General features: G+C 27.4%; 3 protein-coding genes across 11 annotated transcripts in view; 1 reads left to right on the forward strand and 2 right to left on the reverse strand.

Annotated features, from left to right (window-relative positions):
* LOC113378618 (protein phosphatase 1 regulatory subunit 12B-like) overlaps positions 1–35 on the reverse strand; it is a 13,303-nt gene extending 13,268 nt beyond the window's left edge. The window contains exon 1 of the mRNA XM_026619165.1: positions 31–35. Within this exon, the coding sequence (XP_026474950.1) occupies positions 31–35 (5 nt within the window). The remainder of the gene's footprint in view (positions 1–30) is intronic.
* Positions 36–84: 49 nt separating this feature from the next.
* LOC113378622 (ras-related protein Rab-21-like) lies at positions 85–4,344 on the forward strand. Its single transcript, XM_026619172.1, has 4 exons — positions 85–195; positions 277–395; positions 616–706; positions 4,255–4,344. Exons 1-4 carry the CDS (start codon positions 85–87, stop codon positions 4,342–4,344), a joined length of 411 nt encoding a protein of 136 aa, XP_026474957.1.
* A 7,938-nt stretch (positions 4,345–12,282) lies between these two features.
* The window catches only part of LOC113375662 (protein phosphatase 1 regulatory subunit 12C), a 173,164-nt gene continuing 159,244 nt past the window's right edge, over positions 12,283–26,202 (reverse strand). For 4 of the 9 annotated variants that reach the window (XM_026615587.1, XM_026615593.1, XM_026615592.1 and 1 more), the window contains exons 15-19: positions 19,512–19,633; positions 19,110–19,200; positions 18,101–18,187; positions 15,241–15,339; positions 12,403–12,459 (exon numbers count right to left, since the gene is read on the reverse strand). In XM_026615587.1, the coding sequence (XP_026471372.1) occupies positions 15,241–15,339; positions 18,101–18,187; positions 19,110–19,200; positions 19,512–19,633 (399 nt within the window). In that variant the 3' untranslated portion in view covers positions 12,403–12,459. Of the gene's footprint in view, positions 12,460–15,240; positions 15,340–18,100; positions 18,188–19,109; positions 19,201–19,511; positions 19,634–26,202 lie in introns of all 9 variants that reach the window. The other 5 variants (XM_026615589.1, XM_026615594.1, XM_026615595.1 and 2 more) reach the window with 4 other exon arrangements.

Here is a 26,202-nt window from a genome sequence, read left to right on the forward strand (position 1 = left end):
TATATGATTATTGTTATTACTTTTTCAGGCTTCATTTTTAAACAAAAAACTTAAATTAGATGATAAACAAATTAATTTGGCCATATGGGATACAGCAGGCCAAGAAAGGTTTCACGCTTTGGGACCAATTTATTACCGGGCTTCAAACGGGGCACTTTGGTTTACGATATCACTGATGAGGATTCTTTCCAAAAGGTAAGGGGCTTTTACATATATATATATATATATATATATATATCATATATATGGATATGTTTTTATATCTGTTTTTTTTAGGTGAAAAATTGGGTTAAAGAGCTCAAAAAAATGTTGGGCTCAGAAATCGTATTGATGATTGTAGGAAACAAATTGGATTTGGAGCAAGATAGAAATGTCAGTGTAGAAGAAGCAGAAAGGTAAATTTAATTACAAGTATATGTTATATAAGTTGTAAGTAAGCAATCCTCCATAATTCTTCAAAATATACACCAAACTTGTCTTTTATGCTTGAATGATTTTCAGCACTTAAGAATCCTTTTGTAGATTGTTTTGTTTTTGTGCATTAAGATAGTTTTCTGATTTTTATTTCTTATATATATTAATTATTATTAATATATTACATTTTCATAATTTCAGTTATGCAGCTCAAGTAGGCGCTAAGCATTTTCAAACGTCTGCAAAATTGAATGAGGGAATCGAAGAATTGTTTTCATCACTAACTCGAGAGGTAATAAGATATATATATTATATTATTTATGTTATGATATAGGGTGGTCCTTAATATGGACATTTTCGAATGTCCTTGTTCCAAGGGCTCAAATGCTTTCAAATCAATTAAAAAAAATTGGCGGAAGAATTTACCTAATTACATATGTTAATAATAAACATACGAAACTTTTAATTGAATTGCTGACTATCTAAATGTTAATATTAAGAGCTAAAACTTTTAGAGATTTTTCTTTTATTAATTTGGAAGCATTTGAGCCCTTAGGAGCAAAGAAATTCAAAAAGGTCTGTATTGAGGACCACCCAAACTATAAATATAATTATCACTAATAATTATTTATAACATAATAATGTTTCCCTTATTATTTTTCTTCCAGTTTCCTTATTATACTAAATGTTCACCCTTCTACCACAATCGAATAATTTTTATCTCACATGTTTAATAAATGAAACTAATAATTCACTTAATTTCGATTAAGATTTTTTTTTGAATTATTGGAACCAATTTTCTTAATTTTTATAGACCTTCGATCATTTTTCAGATATTTTTACTATGGTATTGAGTAGAGATTAGAACGAAACCAATCTCCTTTTTTTCTCATATATTAAGTTAGTCGAGTCCCTTTTCGCAAATCTAATTTTGATTTGCTCGTCAGTAGAGTCCCTTTTCTTGAATCCAATTTTGATTTGCTTGTCAGTAGAGTTCTTTTTACATTTTCTAGGTAAAAATTAAAGTTTGGTTGTCAGTAGAGTACTTTCTCATATTTGTAGTTTATTAGTAATGACTTTTTTCTCATCTTCTAGATCTAAATTATAGGTTGCTCATCAGTACAGTCCCTTTTATTTTCTCGTTTGTAATTTAATTTGCTCTTCAGTAGAGTCCCTTTGTACTGTCAACGATTTTCAAATTTTTGTCCCAAATCTTTTTTTAACATTTTATATTTTTATCTTTATTTTGAGACTTAATTTTGATTAAATTGGAATGGAACTCTGCTGGCAATCAAACGGAATTTAGATTTAATTAATTGACGAGCACATTAAATTTCGTCTTAGAACCCGAAAAAGACTCTACTGACAAGCAAACTTCAATTTCATGGAAAAAAGGGACTCTACTAACAGGCATATTATATTTCGACCTAGAACATGAGTAAACATTGAATTTGATTTAGAATGTTAGAAAAAAAGGATTGATGACGAGCAAATTAAATTTTGACTTGAAACATGAAAAGGACTCTACTGACGAGCAAACTTTAATTCTGAACTAGAATAATAAAGAAGGAACTCTACTGACGAGCAAAATTTTTTCCCTCTACACGAATATATTGTTGACATTTTATATTATTATTTTATTATATAATTTGAATCAAATTAGAAAAGGAACTCTACTGAAGAGCAAACTTTAACTTTTATCAAGAATATTAAAAAGAGACAATACTGGCGAACAAAATTAATATTCTCTACATAATCATATTGTTAACATTTATATTTCATTTACTTTTTTCTACCATTTAAGTTCAAATTAGATTTAAAGTAGAAAAGGAACTTTACTGACGATCAAACTGAATTAAGATTTAAAAGGCAAGGACTGTACTGACGAACAAATTAAATATCGATTTAGATATAAAAAGAGACTCTACTGACGATGCAAACTATAACTTTGATCTAGAATATTAAAAAAGGGACTATACTGACGAGTAAATTAAATGTCGACTCGGAGCAAATCTATTGACCAGCAGATTCAAACATTTTTTTAAAAAAGGGACTTCACTCATCACGAGCAAACGGGTTTCTAACTAAAAGAAACTTTTGAAAATTAGTTCAATAAATTGACTCTACTGATGAAGTAATTTATTATTAGTACGATGTCATTTTTATAAATACATTTAGAAAGTCATTCTAAAAACTAAAAAGAACAATACTGACAAACTAAGATTGTTTTATTAGATCAGAATAACACTACTGGAAAGAAAATTATTTTATGGAAAAGGAACTCTACTTAACGAGCAACCTGAATTTAGATTTAAAATAGACATGTTTCGTACGAGCAAAAGCAATTGTTTCAGTTTGTTTGATTTAGTTAAGGGTAACTATTATTGTTAATATTAGTTAAAGGGTCTAAAAGGGGCCAAAAATGATAAAAAAAATTGATCACGTGATTAATAGATGCCCCCAAACGAAAACGTCGCTAATATATTATGATAAACTACGAATCATAGTCGAAAAATAACATTGACAGTCATAAATTAAAAGAATAAAATCAAATCCGACAGTTATAATTATAAATATTCTTGGCAAATTAATGGATTAATTAAAATTGAAAATAACAAAAATTTGAATGTTTTGATGGCGATTTAAGATTTTCAATTTCCCGAAGGAGAAGTTTTTTTAATAAAAAAATTCGAATCGTTTTCTCGACGTTTCAAGCCATATATAACTAATATTGATAATATAATGAATATTTAAATTATAAAAAAAATCAAGTTCGGTGAGTTGTTTTTATATTCCTTCAATGTTAAGACCACTGATATTTCACAACCCTACGCACGACAAGTTATAATTGATCAATAAATTAGTAATTTCTTAGAAATATTTATACATTAGGGTGGTCCTTAATATGGATGTTATCGAATTTCCTTGCTCCCAGGGGCTCAAATGCTTCTAAATTCATAAAAGAAAGTTCTCTGAAAGTTTTAGCTCTTAATATTAACTTTTAGATAGTGCGCAGTACAATCAAAGTTTCTTATGGAAATAACATGGGTGAAATTTCATTTGTTTTTTAACTTAGCGACAAGTGAATCAAAATTTTGAGAATAACATTGTGTTTGGTTGTTTTGATCATAAATAAAAAAAATACGACAAAAATTTGATTAGAAGTATTTACTTAGGAATAAGAACCGAGAAACTTTGGTTAGATTGCGGAGTATGTTAGTAATATTAAGAGCTAAAACTTTCAGAGAATTTTGTTTTTATTAATTTGGAAGCATTTGAGCCCTTGGGACCAAAGAAATTCAAAAATGTCCATATTAAGAACCACCCTAATATATATATATATATATATATATAGGGTGGTCTTAAAAGTCATTTTCGAATTATAGGGGCTCAAATGGTTCCAAATAGATAAATAATTCTTGAAAGTAGCTCTTAATATTAACGTTTAGATAGAGCGCAATTCAATCAAAGTTTTGTATGGAAATAGCATGAAAAAATTTTCAAAATTTTAAAAATGTTTTTTAGATGTATTTAGTGAACAATGAATGAATAAAACTCATTCATTTATCGCTAAGTTACACTCATTTTTTTTAATTTTCAAAATTGTTTCCATGCTCTTCCATACAAAATATGAATTGCGCTCATCTAAACGTTAATATTAAGAGCTAAAACTTTCAGAGAATTATTTTATCTATTTGGAACCATTTGAGCCCCTGGGAGAGGAAATTCGAAAAGACCTTTTAAGGACCCCCTAATATATATATATATATATATATATACATATATATATATATATAAGTATTATATATAATATAATTCTAATAAATTATTATATTCCAGATGTTAAATCATGCAACCCAGTTACAGAAAAGCAGGCCTCATCGTGGCCCAGAACGAGTTCAACAAGACGAACAAATGTGGTCATCGTAGACGATGAAGTCCCTCAACAAAATCCTGTTGTGGAACAACGTAGTAGACCACTCCTCTGACCACTCTATCAGTTAAATAAATAATATCAAAAGTATTAAAGGTTGCAAATAAACGACTAAACCGAGAGAGAGCTTGGATATATAACATACATAATAATAGATAGTCGGTGAAAAAAATAATAATATTTTTTTAACTTGTTTTAACCCCGTAGTCGAGTCGATTTTAATGGAAATTATTAGGTTTTTAAGATGTTTTAATTAATTTCTAGTTTCTAGACTGCTTTGATATGTGATTTTTGCTCATTGTTGTAAATATAATCGATTGATAATTTTAACACAATCATTTTTTTAACATAATCATTTACTAACCACAGATAAACAAATATAAATAGTTGGCAAACGTTTTACATCATTTTTAGTTCTTTGAGCGTATCACAGATGTCGCCACCAACTGTAGCACGTAAATTTACCCTTGGTTTTAATTCCAGATAAGATAATAAAAGATAAATATATAATACAGAAAAGATAGAGCTGATTAGAATTTGACTAAATGAAATGAGAACGAATCTAGTGGTGTATGGCATCGTGCCTTAAGGCAAATTGCTGGAACTTCCCGTACCGTAATGAAATTTTCGAGAAATTTTAAACGTTTTCAAATATATTATTACAAATACTTTCAGTAACTTTTATTATTTTTGCTATATTGTTATATCTGAGCAAATCAAATGTAAATCATAAATCACAAATCGATTTATCTCCGGAACATTAACAATCGTCATTTCATTTCGAATTCAATTTCAAAAAAATAGTTGCCTAATTATTTACACAAAATTGAAAAAGTGCCCCCGTGTAGTCACAGTCTAAACGCACTTGCGAATAATTCTGTGCGATATTTACACTTATACTGTGCTTGGCTTGGCGGCATTTTCACATTTTTCAATAGTTTTAAACTTTTTTAAAAAATTAAAAAAGTGCTCCATACACAAACAGTCTAAACGCACTTGGGTAAACATTTGTACCGGTGTGGCGCTTAGACTGTGCTTAGCCCGGGTCATTTTTTGAATTTTTAATCCAAAATTACAAAAATATTTTATGGAAAATAAAAAAAGATGTAATAATTTTTTATCCTCAAAAGCAATTGTTTTGTCAATACAAGCAGAAAGTTTTTTACATCATTCAAATCGGATGCTTATTTCTCTCAAACTGCCATTTTTTGCACGTTTAGCTCCGTATCTACAAAATGGCTGGACCTGCCTTTGCCAAAATCTAATTTCTTCCACACCATTTCTTCCACTCATTACAAATCGAATGTTTTTTGAATCATTCAAATCGGATGCTCTGTTCTCTCAAAAACTCGATTTCTATTTTCTGCACTCTTTGCTCCGTATCGGTTGGGCCTGCCTTTGCCAAAAACTAATTAGCACATCTTTCTATCAATAAGGATAGAATGTTTTTTAAACAATTCAAATCGGTTATCCGTGCGTCCGAAAACGTGGACGAAAAAATGTGGACATACAAAACACACACACACACATCCATTTAGTTTCTGATGTATGCCAGTAAAATGTTCAGAAACCTTTAAAACGTTGAGAAATGCAAAAATTTTCATTTTCGATTTTCGGCCCATTACTATAACTACCCTACGGGAAGTTAATAAAATTGATTTTTAACAAAATTACAAATATGTTGTAAAAATATATATAATGAGAAAAATTTAACTTTTTTTCATTCAACAAAGATATATATTAATATATAAAGTTTAAAGTACGTGTTTACGTGTACTATATCTAGAAACTTTTCTTTAACGCTGAATTCGAAGCACACTAGCGCCATCTGTGATATGCTGAAAACACATTATTAAGTCCTTATCTCATACAGAGTAAAGCGCGTTTGTTCTTAAATGTTTATCTTAAAGTGTGATATTATTTTGCACAGCACACATAATTTTTTTTATTATTTAATTATGATAATGATAATAGGTCCCAGTTATTATATATAAATAAAAAAATGGTAATGTTTATACAAATATGTGATAAATAATCTATTTAAATCTTGTATCTTGTTATTATTAAAATATAATATGTATCTTTTAAATGGAAATATGTTGTATGTATTTGTGAATTGATGAAATATAAAAAGGAAATATTGAGATAATCATAAACGGTGTTTTGTTTTTTGAATAGTGGTCAGTGCTAATTTACGTTTGAATTAAATTTGCGAGTCAGTAGAGTCCCTTTATTATTCTAGATCAAAATTATAGTTTGCTCGTCAGTAGAGTCCTTTTTGTGCTCTAAGTCGAAATTTAGTTTGCTCGCCAGTAGAGTCGCTTTTTAAATTATCCGTGATCAAAATTAAAATTTGCTCGTCAGTAGAGTTCTTTTTTTCATAACTCTTTTTATAAATCATGAAATACAGATTTTAACTAAATGTTTATGCAGAAGAAAATAATCTCGTTTGTCAGTAGAGTCCCTTTTTTAATATTTTTAACCAAAGTTGAAGTTTGTGCGTTAAAAGAGTATTTTTCGTGTTCCAAGTCGAAATTCAATTTGCTCGTCAGTAGAGTCCCTTTTTCATGTTCTAGTTTATAATTTAATTTGCTCGTCAGTAGAGTTCTTTCTGTGTTCCAAGTCAAACTAATGTCCCTTTTTTAATATTCCGTTCAAAGTTAATGTTTGCTCGTCGGTAGAGTTCGTTTTTCACCTTCCAGTTTGTAACTTAACTTGCTCGTTAGTAGAGTTCCTTTAATTATTATTTAAGATCAGAATTAAAGTTTGCCCGTCAGTAGAGTCTCTTTTCTAAAATGACATAGTATTAATAATAATTTACTGAATTTGTTCATCAGTAGAATCCCTTTTTTCAAATTGATATTTAAGTTGTTAATCCGTTTGCTCGTCGGTGGAGTCATTTTTTATACGTTCAGTAGAGTCCCTTTTTTAATAAGAAAATAAAGTATGCTCTTCAGAAAAGTCCTTTTCGTGTTCTAAGTCAAAATTTAATTTGTTCGTCGGTAGAGTTCCTTTCTTATTATTCTAGATAGAAATTAAAGTTTGTTAGTAGAGAGCTTTCCCAATTTAAATCTAAATTTAGTTTGGTTTCTAAAGTTAGTTTTGTTAATTTTAAAATTTTAGCCTTTTAATTTTAAATTGAACAAATTATAGAACAAATATTGAAAAATGTAGTCATAAACAATTTTCAATTGGAAATAAATAATTAATGGGGTTTCACATTTTCTTTACAACATTTTATAACATATTTTAAAACCGAAAAAAACTAAGATCGCTTATTAGTTAAAATAAACGCTACTGAAAAATAAATTTAATCTAGTGACTCTACTGACGAGCAAATTCAGATTTTTTTCATTAGACAAAAAAGAACTCTACCACCAAGCAAATTAAGTAAATTGTTATTAGTATGATGTTACCAAAAAAGGGACTCTACTGACGAACAAACTGAAAATCAATTTCAAAAGTAACAAAAACTAACAAACAAATATAAGATAAGAAGAACACTCTACCGGAAAATAAATTCATTTTAGTAAAAAGGGACTCTACTGACAAGCAAACTAATGATCAATTTTAAAAGTAGCTAATAAAATCATATCATTTTAAAAACAAAAAAAAACTACTGACGAGCAAACTAAGATTGTTCTATTACATAAGAAAAACACTCTACTGGAAAACATATTCATTTTATTTGGGGCAAATTCTATAATTCTTCCGCTTCCGATAATAATAGAATAAGAATGTAATAAAATTCCGGTAAGAGTCTAATTAAGTCAAGTTCGAATTTGATAAAAATTTAGTTAGATCGAATATAAATGTAGTTAAAATCTAAAATAAATGTAGCAAGAATACACCCAGAATGTAGTTAGAATCTGATAAGATTCCGGTCAGAATTTAACATGAATTCAATCAGAATTCCATATAAATCTGATAATTTGAATTGTAAAATTTGTAAGATGATTTTAGAAATTATTAAAGCCAAAAGATCGGAGATTTTTCTAAATTTTTTCATACATTTTCTAAAAAAATCTGAAAAGTCAAAAAAGTAAAAATTTGAGTATTTTCTTAGATTTTTTGTAAATATAAAACTGAAAACTCGGGAAATCAATTTTCATACAAAATTAAAATAAAGACAATTCAGAAAAATATTCACATTTCAAAATTTAAGTATAATCAAAAAAATAAAATTATGTTATAAATTTAAACAAAAAATAATAAACTTACCAATAATCGAGAAATCACCATTATAACTTTCAATATAACATCCTTCAATTTTCTTAAATTTAACCAAAACTACTCCAAATTTCTCCATGTTACTCCAACAAGATTCTAATGTAATTTCTTCATTATCACTAACAAAATTTCAATTAAATTTTTGAAAATTCTAATTTCACTTCTCGAATTTACTCCGAAAATTCTAATTAACTTTCTCCACTCCACTCCACCAAAATTTGAATTTAAATTTTTCTTTAAGGAAATACATACATTTAATAAATCCTTTCATTTGCACAATTTAATGATCCTTCCTTAAGCAACCTGAAACTCAACTCAACAATACCATCATTAATATCATGTAATAATTAATTACAATTTCAAATTTCATAAATTTATTATTTCAATTATTTTCATAAAATGAATACAATATAAATATATTTACAATAACTGTTGAAATCAATTTAGTAGCATCTTAATAATAAATATTAATAATAATAATACACATTCGTATAACATATTAAGTATTATTAACAAAAAGAAAAACAAATATTAGAATTTATGAAAAAGTATTATATTCTTATAATTGTAATATAAAAAATCTTTTTACTAAAAATTTATAAAGTATAGACATACACCCATACCTTGCTTTGCGTCTTTCCATTTTCGGTTCGCGTCTTTGCTTAATGCATCCACTACTAGTTACCTTGTGCTGCCTAAATGAACTACACTTTTTTATTCGTTAAATACAAAATAAAACAATTTCTGGAAGCTGGAAACTAGAAATTTAAAAAAAACATGCAACAAAATAGGATAAACAAGACTATTCCTATTGCAGTACAAAATTTCAATTTAAACCACCTGTTGGGTTCGTCGCCTGGCTATTGGCAACGGCCTCACGCACCATATGCGTGCGCACCAGTAAATGTGTTAAAAAAATGTGTTTCTTGTGGTCGTGTGTACAATATTGGCCTTAAATTAACATAAACATTCAAATGTACAAAACAATATACACACACAACATTATAAATCATACTTCTTATCTCAAAAAATGTATGTGGCAATAACTACTTACTACTAAATTTGCTAAAATACTAAAATTTCATGTGGACATTTCTGAAAATCTATTTTATAATTTTTTTTAAATATAAAGCTTTATGCAATTATTATTATCGATTGTGAAAATTTTATTTCTAAAGATAGAAAGTTTGAAAAAGTATTTACATTATTATTAAATTTTTTTTTTAATTTTTAGCACCATCGTTTTTAACAATATTTATTATTCAATTATCTACACAAATTAAAATTTTCATTTTCGAACCGAATACTTGAAATAAAATACAGTTTCCTCCTTGAAATAAAATACAGTTTCCTAAAAATTCTCCAAGAAAGCGGTTTTTATACAAAAGCACACTAATCCTTTTGGCGCCATCTATGAATGCATCTGGTACCTAGATTTTGTAGTAAAATGTTCAAATATCGACAGAACATAAGTCTATATCAGTTTTAGTATTGTCAGAGCTTTTTTTATAACGCAGTATTCTTATAGAGCGGTTTTTGTACAAAGACCCATAAGTTTCTTCAGCGCCATCTTTGAATTATTTATCTATCATCTAGGACAGATATGAATTTTCGTATTCGATCTGTATACAAACGTAAAAAATCGAAATAAAATACAGTCAATTCTCCGATAACACGGTATACTCTATAACATGGTACATCATATAACACTGCTTACGTTCAAGAGCCCATAAGTTCTTTTCCCGCCATCTATGAATGACTCCAATAACTAGTTATCGTTGCAAAAGGTTTTACCTTTTAAAAAATATTTTTATAAACGTACCAGTTTATAACAGTTTTAGTATTGTCAGTGGTTTTTTTATAGCGCGGTAGTCTTATAAAGCGTTTTTCGTGCAAAAGTCTACGGCGCCATCAATGAATATCTTCATTAACTAACTAGTTGTTGTAAACGCGTTATTAGCGACTATTTTAGTTTTTATAAAATGTTTATATGAACATAAGTTTATATTGGTTTTAGTATTGTCAAAACTATTTTTTTATAACGCGGTACCCTTATAGAGCGGTATTTGTACAAAAGCCCATAAGTTCCTTCTAGCGCCATCTATAAATTGGCTCTAGAACAAATTTGAATTTTCGTATTCGATATGTATACAAACGTATACTTAAAATAAAATAAAGAATTTTCCAAAAACACGGTACTTCCTATAGCACTGTTTAAGTTCAAGAGCTCAGAAGTTTTTCCGCGCCATATATGAATGACTCCAATAACGAGTTGTTGCAAAAAGTTTTATCTTGTAAAAAATGTTTATGTAAACATACCAGTTCGTGTAAGTTTTAGTACTGTCAATGACCTTTTAAAACGCGGTACTCTTATAGAGCGGTTTTTATCCAAAAAGCCCGTTAGCTCCTTCAGCGCCATCTATGAATGTCGTCGGTAATGTGTTATTGTTGTAAACGGTTTAATTAGCGACTATGCTATATTTTACAAAATGCTTATATAAACATAAGTTTTTATCAGATTTGGTATCGTCAGAGCTTTTTTTTATAACGCGGTATTTTTATAGAGCGGCTTTTGTACAAAGCCATCTACGAATTACTCTAGAACAAATTTGAATTTTCGTATTCGATCTGTATACAAACGTATATTCGAATTAAAATACAGACAACGTTTTGATAACACGGTTCTCATTCAAAAGTTCGTAACATAGATAAGGAAAAGGTTCGTAAGTTCATTCAGCGCCATCTATAAATGACTTTAGTAACTAAATGTTATAGTAAAAAAAATTATGTTTTATAAAATGTTTATATAAACAAAACAGTTTGTATCCGTTTTAGTATTGTCGGAGCTTTTTCTAAAACCGCGGCTTATGTCCTAAAGCCCGTTATTTCCTTCAGCGCCATCTATGAATGTCTTCAGTAACTAGTTGTTGTAAACGGTTTCAATATCGACTAATATATCTTTTTCAAAGAATGACAACGCTATGTTATTGAGTATTTTACATACATATTGATGAGTTTTCGATAAAAAAATATATTCATTAAAATTCTAATTATGAAACGTAAAATAAAATCATAAACTTAAAGAAACTAAAAGAAACAAAACGTATTTAAACTGTACATTTATTGAACAAAAAAATAAACTAAAATTATCATTGACTTATCATAAACTCAATATATAATAATATATGTATATTCGAAAATAATTGTCATTTAAAAATAAATAAATTAAACATCGTACCGATGACCTACACATTGCCTTGTGCAATAAAAACTTAACTTAATTTTTGATCAAGCAATTTTAAAAGTCTGCCAGATTTAAATTTATATTAAATATAAAAACGTTCCTGAACGAGAAATTTGAAAAATCTCGAGTCGAAGACGTAACCAAACGGTGTGTTCCGTGTGACAATAACAAAATGTCTGCCGTTGACAGTTGAAAATAGTAATAGTCACACGGAACAAACCTAAAATGTATAAAAATAATCCAGTACGGAGGTGTTTGTTATCCATTTAAATCAAATTCCAATTTCATTCCAAGTCTCATCACACACCACACTTACCATATAATAGATTATATAATAATAATAATAATAATAGGTCCTTAATTGACTAAAATATTAAACTATTTACACATACGACAATGATAATAATAATAATAATATTGTTGTAGCAATTGATAATAAAAATAATTATTAAAATGTAATAATAATATAGTAGTAAGAGTAGTAGTAGTCGATAATATAAAATAATAGTTCAATTACTAAATTAATTAATTTTAGTTAATTAATTAGTTATTATTTCGATAGTTTACTAATGACCCTAATGAGGGCGCCGTTCTCGTCTTTGAGTCTCTGGTTTTCAGTTTTCAGCAGTTCCAAGTGCTGCAGGAGAGAAAAAAAATAGGTTATAGTTATAGAAAATAGATTTAGAAATAGTTGTAGTTGGTGAAATAGACATAATGGCCGGTAAAGGTATGTTATGCTCTGGTAAAATAGACCGTAACATCTCGTTTCTATGGCAACGCTATGTTATGCTCATTTATATGGAAACGCTATGTTATGCTCCTTTATATGGACTGCTAGTCCTCATATGTTTTACATTTTAAGTACAATTTAAGTGTCAAAAGCTATAAGGGTATGTAACGTCACATGTCTGAGCGAATATTGCCGACGACAATCGCGGACTCTCCCGATTTATCAAATGTCATATGTCATATGTTTTATTCTCCATGTAGTGTAAGGTCTATATTCTTTATTGATACTAAAAACTGTCAAAATGCTACGTACTTGCTTAGATACATTTCCTAACCTAGAAAACGCACAAACGCCAAAAAAAATAATGTTCGCAAAAACTTAGCATTTTGGTTGTTTATAGTAACAAGAAAGCGTTGCCATAACAACGCTATGCTATAATCTATTTTACAAGAGAATTGCTCCACTAGTTTAGAAAATAAATTTAGGAATTGTTATTGAAGATTTCGAAGTAGAAATGAGCAAGGATGCTATATAATATATTGTAGATAATTAACTAGGTCTAAGTGGCATTTTGTCTGAAGACAAATTACGTGAATTTTTCGATATGCGGATTTATGAAACTTGATAAATATTAAAACTTAGCTACTTAGCTAGCATAACATGTATACTGGGTGTCCCAGAACTCAACGTCAAGCTGAAACGGTGTGATGGATACTAATCGTTACTATCATAAAAAAAAATAATTTTTTTTCTATGTAGTTTGAAAACTGTGAGCTTTCAAGTACAATTTAGGACTTTGGTGAAATTTTGACCATTTTTCCGTTATTATGGATAGGAGGCGTCCATTAATCACGTGATCGATTTTTTTTAGAGATTTTGGAACCACCTCCCCCTTGGTGACATGTCGTAATTTTTAAAATTAACCCCCCCTCCCCATAAAACATTAAGTGTATTTTTAGTTATGCAAAATTTTCCGAACAAATTTTTCGAATTGTTATTTTTTTTACTTTTTTTGAAAAAATAAATACACGTGATATCTTATTAGACCCCTCCCTCGCCCACGTAAAATTTTAAGATTTTTTGTCAAAGCCAAATTCAAAGCAATTGAATAATTATTTTTAATAGTGGTCCTAGACATGTTATTGACGACTACCCTTTTTCCAAAATTTAAATGAAGAAAAAAACTAAAAATGATACAAATTAACCAAGTTAACCAAAAAATAGTCTCATTCTCATTTTCACGGAAGTTCTAAGTTGCATAAATCAAACAAAAAGGTACAGGATTTGGGAAAAAAGGACCAGAAAAGAAAAGTAATTTATAGAAAATATAAAATAAAACATAAAAAAGCGAGAAAGGAAAGAAATTAGAAGATGTATTCACATCATGGATCTTCAAGCAGAAAATTGTAATAACAATAATAATTCCGTTGCTTACATCTTATTAGATTTATTAATAATTTAAAAAACTTTTGAATAAATAAAAAAAAATCGAAAGTAAAAGGTCGAAATTTAAACGAAACGTATTTTAAGTTATTTTTATACATGCTAAAATATGCTGTTCAAAATTGTTAAAAATTCCGTCAAAAAATTAATTTTATTAAGATGTATAAGGCTCCTGCTTTTTACATGGTGATCACTGAGTGACGACACACATCAAGTGTCGAAACATACGATAAAGAAAATTATTTTTTCTTAACTTTTTTATTTCGACAAATGCGCTGTTAAAACATGTTTTCAAATATATATATTAACACACAAGAAAAAAACAAGCATATTCAAAACATAAAAACATCAACTTTCAACAAACAAAAAAACATCAAACTAAACGCAAAAATTTGAGCGATTTTATTGTAGTAATAATTTTAAAGAAGAAAACATATATAATTGTTCAAAAAATGCGACATGCCATTTGCGAAAAGAATGAAATTATCCAAAAAAAAATTCAGACATTCAGAATAAATAAAAACCAAATAAAAAAATATTATGAGTTGTGATTGTGATTAAAAATGTATCAATCAATCCATGCGTGCGTTGTGATTAATATTGATTATATAAAAAAAAAAACAAAACATAAAATCATTTCCTCGATTAGTGCAAACGTCAAGCCCTAAAGACTAAGATCATAGACATTACACTACAAGGACTGCTAGAAGGAGCCTGTGACGTCACATGTCTGAGCGAACATTGCCGACGACAATCGCGGATTCTCCCGATGGATCAAATGCCATATGTCATATGTTACGTAATAAAAATAAAAATAAAATGCCTAACATAGACCTCATAAAATATAAAACGATTTTAACAGGTGTATACGATTTTATGTACATTTGTTTCACAAGGAAAATATTATTATTACAATTTCTTACAAAATTATTACCATCACTATTGCCGTTATATTGTTAAAATAAAACATATGACTTGTGACATTTAATCAATCGGGAGAGTCCGCGATTGTCGTCGGCATTGTTCGCTCAGACGTGTGACGTCACAGTGTCTTCAATGTTTGAGCACTTATATTACGCCTGACTAGCAGTCAATGCAGTATAAAGACTATGACTAATTGTAAGATTCAGTTGCAACCATCAATCGAGCTGCAAGCAAATAATTATAGAGCATCAAACCAATTTGATTGATTTAATAAAATAATCATTCTATTAACAAAAATCAGCTATGAATCAATTGATTTACCTATTTATTAGCATTGGCTGTAAGTTTGCTGACGACACGAGTGAGTGCTCGATTCTCAGCCCTCAAACGTTCATTTTCGTGTTTCAATTTTTGCAATTGCTACAAATTTGAAATAAATAGATTGACTAAGATTCAAACTTGTCTATGTTTTTTTTAAATATTTTTTTCAGTATTTGCATATAATATATGTTGTACGTAAACTTTTATATTCGACGATGGGACAAAGAAAATTATGATAAGTTTAAATAATTTTTTGGCCAATGTTATGGCAAGGCCATGTTCCTTACATTATGCTACTAAATCATACTGAATATAGTCAAAATATCATGTATTTGCTGTGCATTCAGGCGTTTTACACATAAACTGCAACATCACTCCTATGTTATGAACTTGAGTCAGAAAGACCCTGTTATCTAACATCGTTTGTGTGACATTTGTGCGGTTTCTAGGTTCAATTTTCTATGTGACAACCTGAGAAATACGCCTGACTGCACGGCAAGCGCATGGCTTTTGTCAATATTCAGTATTAAAAGTTCTTCATAACATGGCCTTGCCATAACATTAGTCTGTTGTGCGACAGAATCGGTCCGAAAGTAAATAAATGACTAAGCTTTAAATTATATATAGATAGCTATTTCTATATTTTTTTTAAATAAAATTAGTTTATTATAAAATTTATTTTGTAGCCTTTCATACTTATGGAGACGATGAAAATTTGCGCGTTGTGTGTTGAACGATGAATGCAAATGATTTTTAAATTTTTTTTAGTGATTGGATATTATATTATATTAATTAAATATTATGCCATACGTGTTTTTATTATGATTTTGATTAAAGTGCTTTATTAAAAAACTTTAATTCGAACAACATGAGTTCTTGTAAAGACGAGCGAGGTGAATAAATTTTTGTTTCCATCAAAGTACAAAAAAAACTTATAATGGACATTTTTTAATCAAATCGGCCTGAAATTATTCTTATTCTTTTACAAATTTTTGAAAAAATTATTTTAGAAAACAAAAAAAATCGCTTGATACACTTTTTACTCTAATATGTAATTAAAAGTTAGAAATAATTTCACGTAAATTATCTAACTATATTTTTTGTACAAAAAAAAAAATTCAAAAAATTTTATTTAGCAGAATTTTTAAAAATTATTTAAATTTTATAAAATTTAATCTCTAATGAATTTAAACGAAAATAAAATCCCTCAATAAAAAAATTACTTGATTTGGAAGTTTAATTGTATTTTTCTATATAAAATAAATTTAATCTCTAATTCAATTAATTTATTAAATATTTCATTAAATTGTTTAAATTTTATTCCTATATAGATCAATTATTTATCCAAAAATTGTAAATTATTTCTAATATCTTCTAAAATTATAATTTCAATGAACTGATATTATGCAGCAAGAATCATTGTTCTATATATTTTTACTAAATTGTTTATCATTTTATGAAATTAATTGTGTTGTAAATTAAATTAAGGAAAATAAATTAAATAAATAAATGAATATGTACCACAAATTATTTTTTTAAAATAAATATAGATTAATATAAAAACGTTTGGTTTAAATAAAGTCCTTTACAAATTGTAAGTTTTTGATTAATAATAATATCTTCTACAATTATATTTTTTTATATAAAACAAATTTATCAAAACTGAACCGATATTATCAAGAATCAATGTTCTAAATAGCTACGAATTATATTTTGTTATATAAAGTAAATTTAATTTAACAAATATTATGCTTCAAAAATCAAAGTTTTTTGTTTAAAACTTTATAAAATTGATTTAAAAATTAATGAATGAAAATAAAATCTATTTTATGGAAATGCCCTTGTTCAAATTAATAAAACGTGTTTAACAGAACCAATATTATGTGCCAGAAATCAATGCAATATTTGTTTTACTAAATTTTTTAATGTTTTATAAACCTGAATATATTATTTGTTCAATTAACGAAAATAAAATTCATAAATATAAATATCATCTACATCATTTTTTTAACATTGAAACTAATTTCCAATATCCAGTGCATTCTAATTTTAGAGATCAATTAACAAAAATAAAATCGCTAAATATTAAAATTCTCTGCTTAATTGTTGACTTGAAAATGTGTAAATATTTTTTTTTATATTGAACAAATTTAATTCCCAATCAATTCATATAAAACTAAGATCAGTAAAAAAAATCGTAAAGTTCCAATATATCTTCTAATTTGTTACATAAATATTTTGTATAACAAATTCGAAGAGATATGTACAATTTTTTTATTTATTGATTTTAGTTTTATGTTTAATTTAATTGAACTAGTATTACGTGCCCAAAAATCTATCTATTAACTGAATTTTTTACTATAATAATTTAACAAAACCTAAATATATATGTAAATTCTAGTATATATATCTTCTAATTTTTATCTGATTTTTTAAAATTTTTTTACAAAGCGGATTTATTAATTATTGTCGATTAATTGAGCCAAAATTTTTTAATATATAAAATAAATATGCAATATTAAGATATATGCTTATAAAAAAAAATAACTCGAACAGCATGTGCATTAGCAATTACTAAAATAATATTTTTTACTCAAAACCTAGAATAAAAATAAAAGATTTTGATCCGAAACCTTATGATAAAAATAAGAGTGTTTCTTTTAAAAGTCAATATCTTTTTTTAATATCGTTTTGTTCAAAACCATATTATTCTCTCTGGAAAAACTTCTTTCGAAATTCTTTTTGTTTGTTGTTAGTTGATGTTTATACTACTATTTTATTAACACGACATAAATAATAATCGAATAAACAATAAATTAACATGAAATGAAAAAATAAAAAAATATAAGAAATTACTTACTTTAAGTTCCTCTTCCATTTCTGACAACTTTCTCTCCATCGCGCGCTTTTCACGTTTTTCTAATTCCGATAAGGCGCCTTTGTTTGTCTGAAAAATAAAAAAAACATCAGTAAATAATTTATAAATCAGAAATAATATTTATATAACATAAAAATACATAACTCATGTAAGAAATTTAAAAGAAATATTAAGAGCACATATAAAACTTAGATGACATTGAGAAAACGTGGTTGTTACGTATGATTATAAAGCTAAATCGATATCACTTTGTTACGTGGCAGCTATGTTGCCCTTGTTTCATAAATGTTTCATAAAAATGACGATATGATTTTCAAGCACTAAAGAAGTCATAATAAAGATGAGTAAGTCAAAAAGTAGTCATTTGAATTTTGCAACTTTAATTGTATCTAAATGATGTAAAATTTGTAATTTATTTGAATAAAAATAAAGTAACCGTATTAACGTATAACATAATAGCTGAAATGTGTTATTAACTTATTAAATTAATTATAAAATGTATGTTTTATCAGCAAATTTAAATTTAATTGTTTAACTATTTTAATTAAAATAAATGAATAAATTTGGAAAGCTTTAATTTTGAATATTCGAAATGAAAATATTTAATAGAATTACTAAATAAAAACTTAACGGTCTTAATTATTATTATATATAAGCAAAACAACTTCTATATTTTCAGGAAATTGAATAATATTTATATGTAGCATTAAAGATACATGAACGACCCATATAGACACATAGTTTACTCGAAAACTAAAAACGTAGCAAAAACAAAACCACAACGTATTCGAAACGAAACAAAACATGTTAACGTAGCAGAAACGAAACAACGAGTTACATTAGTGACGTCAGTGTTCCGTTTAAGTTACGTAATAGTGTTATTAATGGTTTTATGAACCTTTAGTTTTTTTGGGATATAATAAAATGTATGTATACAACTAATTTTTACATTAACTAGTAAATAGTAAAGAATAAAAAAAAGTATACTGACTACATTGGTGACTCGATCGATGGTGGCTTTGGCATCTTTTAGTTCCTCGTTGCGTTTCTTCAGTTGCTCTTGTAGCCTCTCATTGTCAGCTCTTTAAATTAAATAAAAATTAATTAATATTAATAAAAATAATAGTAATAATAACAATGATGATGAATAGATAGATAGACAAGCTGCAAGATTATTAGTAAGGAAAGTTAGCATTCATAAATCAAATCTCAATAATTTAAAAAGGAAATTGTTGAACAAATCTAATAGAAAATCATTTATGTTTTGTAAATAAATCTATATAAATCAAAATTTAAAATCTGATCACTAAAATGAGAATAAATACTATAAGTCTAATTACTGTATAAATTATAATGTTTTTTATGAAAAGAAATTGGCAATGTTTATATTTACTTTGCGCTCTCCCACAGGGCTTTGTAATCAATGACGTCACTTCCATTTTCGGTGACGTCATTGTCGTCCACCAGTGACGTAGACGAACCCAATCGTGAACGGCTAGATCTTTCTGAACCACTCTGAAAAATTAATAAAATATACATTAATAAAATAAAATAAAAATGCGCAAATATTCATTTTTTGCAAAATGAAGTTAAATCATATGGACTGCAAAAATTAAAAATTATCCGGCAGTGTATTTTTGATACAACAATAAATTACAATAATGGTATTATTCAATTTGCCAACTTTAACTCTTAGTCAACAAATATTAAATAAAACATATTCATTAGCATAAATATACTTTATATCATTTTTGAATATTTCATCAATATTACAAAAAAAAACTTTATTTTCATTTTTTGTATAATTATTTATCAGCATATTATATTGAATCAACTGTTTTTAAAATGATTAAAACTGAGTACTACTTCTCACGATGCGACTCTTCAGTGGCAAGTTTTACTTATTAGCAAATTTAAATAAGTTATAAAGCACTTTTAAAATTTTCTGTTATAAATTTGATCTAACAACTAGGATGTTCAGTAATCCTATTTTTATACCTGATTATGAGTAGTTTATTTCCGACGGAAATGGGTATATCTTTATTTAAAAAAAGCATTATTTATGTCCCGACTCTGTATAATGTTTTATTAGATGAACTTGAAGTTTTTTTTGGCAAAAGCCGTTTGCGAATTTTAAAACAATAAATTTAAATCAACTCCAGATCAGATCGTATTGGTTGATTAAGGTGTAGGTGTAGTAATGTAGTAATAAATCAATCGCCAAAAACAACTGTTATAAATTAAGTTTTGTTTTGGCGATGATTTCATCGTCGGTTAAAAATAATCGATCGAACGGATGAAAATACTTTATGAACTTGAACAGGAATTAAATTGAATATGAAGCGGATTGAATTTATTTTTAGAAAACACTACTAAGCAAAACTAAAAATTATTTTGAAGCATACAAAAAGCATTATATTTATAACAATAATACAGTAAATTTCATCTAATTAATCCAGATAGATTATGTAATTAAGGCAATAAACTTAAACTAGTTGAAAGTGACATTTAGCCTTAAAGCAAGTTGCATGAACTTCCCGAAATGAGCAAAAATTGACTTAATCGAATTTAAAATTTAGATATTTAGATAAAATTGTCAACTGTTTATTTCAAAAATGAAGTTATCGCTTTCAATTAAAACTAAACATTGCGATTTCTAATAGAATTTTCTCAAACACATTTAAATTAACTGTAATTATATTAATTATTTTGCACAGACACGTGCTTGTATGCCCTAAAATTGTAGTTCAATATATTTAAATTTTAATGATTTGATAATGTTTGACTCATCACATCACAAAAGCAAGTTTTGACACAAATTTCGACTATAATACTTTCTCAAACTTTGATGAATTCTTAATATTGAACGTATTTGTCGTAGGGCCGTAACATTTTAGTATGTTTCATAAGACCATGATATCTATTGCCAAAAAAAGACTCTTAAAAATCGACAAGACACACACACAAACTTTTTCCAAATTTGGTCTCATTCGATTCAGAAAGACTTGAAACGTCGAGAAAACATAATTAGCGAATCAGATTTTTTGATGAAAACATAAACTTCCTCTTTCGGGAAGTTAAAAAAAATCAGTGAAAATGAAAAAAAATCAGGCGAAATTCAAAACAGCAGAGACAATTGAAAAAAAACTCTGAAAACCTAAAAAAAATTGGCAACAAAAAACTGTGAAAAATATAATAAAAACTTTATAAGAACTGAATAAAAAACAGTAGCAATTCAAAAAAAATTGTAACCTAAAAACAGTCAAATCTTTCAAAAAAGTCGTAACTTTTAAAAACAAAGAATTGAAACTTAAAAAACAGTTGGCATTTAAATTTACAGTTGAAACTTAGAACAGTATAATCTTAAAAAATGTGGGAACTTTCGAAAAATAGTTGAAACTTTCGTAAACCAGTTGAACCTTCAAAAAAAATAGTGGGAACCAAAAAAATAGTGGGTATTAATAAAACAGTTGGAACGTAAAAAAATAGTAGGCAATAGAGAAAACAGCTGAAACTTTCTAAACATTTGAAAGTTTTGAAACACAGCTGAAACTCTCAAAACACAGTCGAAACTTTGAAAATATAGTGGAAATCTAAAAAATAGTGAAAAATAAAGAAAAACAATCGAGATGTTCAAAATACAGTCGAAATTTAAAAAAATAAAGAAACTGTCAAAATACAGTCGCTACTTCAAAACCACAAAATTGTCGCAGCTTTTAAAATACAGATGCAACATTTAAAATGTAGTCGCAACTTTTAAAATACAGTCGTAAGTTTGAAAAAACAGTCGCAACTTTCACAAAACAGTCGCAATTTTCACAAAACAATCGTAACTTTCACAAAACATTCGCAATATTAAAGAAACAGTCGCAATTTTCAAAAAGCAGTCGCAATTTTCAAAAAATTTTCGGTCGCAACTTTATAAAAAAAAACATTCGCAAAATTATAAAAATAAACAAAAATTTTTATAAAAGTCTCACTTGAAAAAACGGTCGTCGCTTTAGAAAAAACAGACTCAACTTTAAAAAATAGAGTTAACTTAAGAAAAACAATCTGAACTTAAAATAAAATAAAACAGACGTAATTTAATAAAAAAGCCTTGTTTAAAAAAAAAACAGAATCAACTTATTAAAAAACAAAGAACAATCGTCTTGAACTTTATAAAAAAAAACAGCCGAAACATTAAAAGAGCTTTGAAAACTTTAGGAAAAGTAATTCAAAAGTTAGAAGGTCAATCGAATATTTAGAAAAATATCGAAACTGTTCTAGAGAAAAGCACTCGAAGATTCAGAAGAACAATCAAAACTTGAGAAGAGGAATAGAAAATTTAGAAAAAAATCTGGAGAAAAAATTTAGAAATAAACCTTAGAACAACAATATAAACTTTGAGAAAGCAATCGAAACTTAAAAAAAATACTCGAAACTTTACAGGAATGATCCAAGATTTATAAAAAAAATCAAGAACTTAAAAAAAAACCAAACCGGAAGCAGTTCAGAAAAAAATCAAAACTTTTAAACAAATCACAAATTAATTTAAAAAAAACAAGATCACCAATCTGACATTGCGTCAGAAAAACTTCTCGACTTTTTCTCAAAAATCTAATATTTGTTAAAAACATAAGTATCTCAAAAAATAATTTTGAAGACACAAACTAAATCATATTAAATTTTTATATTTGATATTAATAATCCTTCTTACAGCATATCCTTCAGAACCAGCCAAAGAATTCAAACTGTGTGACCTCTTCCCGAACTCTCCACTTGCACTGCTCCTCTCATGTCGATTTCTCGATCTGGACATTCTTTGCGGGGGGACAGGAGCCCCTTCATTACCAGAAGAACCACCCTTATTACCACTACCACTACCACTACCACTACCACTGACACCACTACTTCCTTGATTACTACTCGTCGTCTTCGGCTGATAGTGCTTCGGACTCTCAAAAGCCAGGGTAAAAGTACTATAACCGTTCTTGGAATACCCACTGTTGCGTTTGTAATTCCTTTTCCCGCTGCCACCATAACCAGAATTTAAAGAATTTAAGGATCCATGTAAACCGGTTCCGTAAGATCCGTAAGACCCCAAACCGTAACTGGTGGTTGTCGGTTGTAGACCGTAACCAGAACCGTAAGATGTGGTTTTGTAACTGGGACTTTGTGGTAAGGACGAGTAAGATGTCGAGGATGTCCTGGGATGATGGGTATTGAATGAAGATGAGGCTGACAGGGATGTCGGGTATAGATTGAGGTTATGTGGACGTGATGACGTCATGTAGTTGGCGTTGGAGGACGATGGTGGTGCTCTACTTGTGGAGGACGATCGGCGCGTTGAGGGAATTCGGACGCGGTCTTTGGTACGGAAAGACATTTTGGTGGGGTTATTGGTACTTGAACGGAGTTGTAAGGGTTGCTCTTATTGGCCAAAAGATTTATAGAAATAATCTGAATTTGTGAAAGGAATTGTCACACATTTATTAAATCATTTCTTGATGCAGCAAGTTGATGGGCCACAAGGTTGAATCTTGAATCCAGGAAGTTAGTGCATGTAAATGTTTACACTATATCATTTTTTTTGTAATTTTAAACACTTTTTGAATTGAGTTTTTTACTTATCGTCCATACATTTACACGACCATAATTTTTAGCAAGGTGATGTAAATTAATCCAAAAAATTTATGGACTGCTATGAGGTTTTTTTGTGTTTTTAAACACAATTTGGTATAGTCAATTGGTGTAGTGGTGTAAACATATTTACACAGATCAAATGTGTCAAAATCAAATATCATAGATTTAACAAAATGACCTCTATCCTATTTAGTATAGTGGTGTAAATTGATAATACAGATAATTAGTAAATTTTTACTGCTTAATCGATTTTTTTGTGATTTTCAACACTTTTTGTTCCAGATTTTGTACTGAATGAACTGATTTAGTAACTGTAATTATTACAAATTTTCTAATATGTTGCTTTTATCACCAATAGGTTGATGTCTACTATTTATTAAGTGGTGTACTTAATTGATAGTCCAGAAATTTAGCGAGCTAGTCCAACTTTCAAAAATTTCATAGAAAACCAAAAATTTAGTAAATCGATTTTGGGCGATTTCTAACACTTATTGGTTTGAATTTTGCACTTGTTCACAAGTTTACATCACTAAATTAGTATTTTTATTTGTCACACATTTACTAATTTGATGAATTTAACATCAAAGTGGTTCACAAATTCCTTAATTCCTGTGAACTGTAAATTTTTACACTAAGTCGACTCTATGTTTCTGGTTTTGTCCAGCCAATTAATTACTTAAATAAAAAATATCGAGAAATCTTAACACATAAATTTCCAAAGTTTGAACACTCTTCTTTCACTTGAATACACTTGCTCACCGAACTTCAAATACAAACCAATTTTTGTAAAATTTTAATTCCTGTGATTTAATTTATTATAATTAAATTTAAAATATAAAATTTTTCACAATTTTAAAATTTATTACCAAGTCACATATTGTATTTTGTACATCACACCAATGTCACCAATTCCACTATCTACCGCGCACTTGCATATAATTTGTTTCACCATCGGCTTAATAATAACAATATCGATTTAATCGATTTGTTTCATTATTTAAATATTATTAAAAGATCATTTATTGATTATTTCGTGTTTGAGAAAAAGACGTGTTTCCTTTTAGAGAATCGAACGTTGACTGAAAGTCTGAGAGGTTTTTTGTTCGACGAAATCGGAGGAATACGTCACTTGACAGAGCCGTTGCCAAATTTTATAAAATAAGTATATATTTATGTATGTATGCAAATATGTATATATATATATATATATATATATATATATATATATAATATAAATATATATTTAAAATGTTAGCAGCCAATAAGTCAAAAATAAAATGACAATAAATATTGTAAGATTTCTATCGGCCATAGATGTGTCATCAGAAGTTATAAAATAATTACAAGACGAATACGAATACATTCTGCAAACATTTTTTTAATATTTTATAATAAAAATGCACAAAATAAAAAAATTATATACTTTTAGTTTAACTATGAAATTCCGACTGTATACTCTGTTTGATTGTAATTTTTATTAAGAAAATGAATCATTTTTATGTGTGTTTTTTATTTTTTTTAAATTGCATTTTTAATTGTTATGTTTAAATATCATAAAAATATAGGATATTATAAAATAGATATGATGGTAATAATTGTTGAATGAAGCCACACATAATATGTAAGTGTGGAAACGATTTTATCCAACTTGGAAAATTACGTGGTACAAAAAATTCTATTTAAAACTGAATAAATTATTGAAGTTAAAATTTAAAATTATTATTAAATTTATTGAATTAAAAATGTGAATTAGTAAAAGGTAACTCACTAATATTCTTCATTCAGGATTAGGTTGCAATTTAGGTTTTCTGAATTAATTGATACTTATCGATACTTTTAAAAAAAAATTACAATTTATCTACAATTTATACATCATCAAGAAAGAAATTTAACTATATCTAAAATTGTCAACTTCGGGTTATTAATGGCATTAAGCCGAAGTTTTCAAATTTAACCTACTATTTATCAATTGGTATTATTTTATCGATCTAAATTCAAGGTATGAATTTACCAGATTTTAAATTTTCCGGGAAGAAGTACAATTTATCTAAAAGTTTTCAAAAACATCCAAGAAAAAAAATTAATTTAATTATTTGTCTACAATTTTCAAAAGCTTTCATAATTTTTTTTTTCAATAATTCGAAATACACAAGAAGCAGATTTAAGTTTATAAAAATTTTCAGAAACTTTCAAGTAAGATATTTATACAATTTTCAAACATTTTCAAAAAATTTATGATGAACAAGAAAAACATAACAGAAACTAGTGTTGCACGGCATCGTGCCTTAAGGCAAATTGCTGGAATTTTCCGTACCATAATTTCAAATTTTTAAAAGGCCAGAAAATAAATGTTCGATTTTTTTTGATAATTTTAAATTTTAAATATAGAAAAAAATTGCCTTTTTTGAAAATACTGATAGTTTTTGAAAACAAATATTTTAAAAACTTGAACATTTTTG

The sequence above is a fragment of the Ctenocephalides felis genome, unplaced genomic scaffold, assembly GCF_003426905.1.
Source record: "Ctenocephalides felis isolate EL2017-DRISC unplaced genomic scaffold, ASM342690v1 CF-g0.4_SCAFFOLD_01886, whole genome shotgun sequence".
NCBI classification, from domain to species: domain Eukaryota; kingdom Metazoa; phylum Arthropoda; class Insecta; order Siphonaptera; family Pulicidae; genus Ctenocephalides; species Ctenocephalides felis.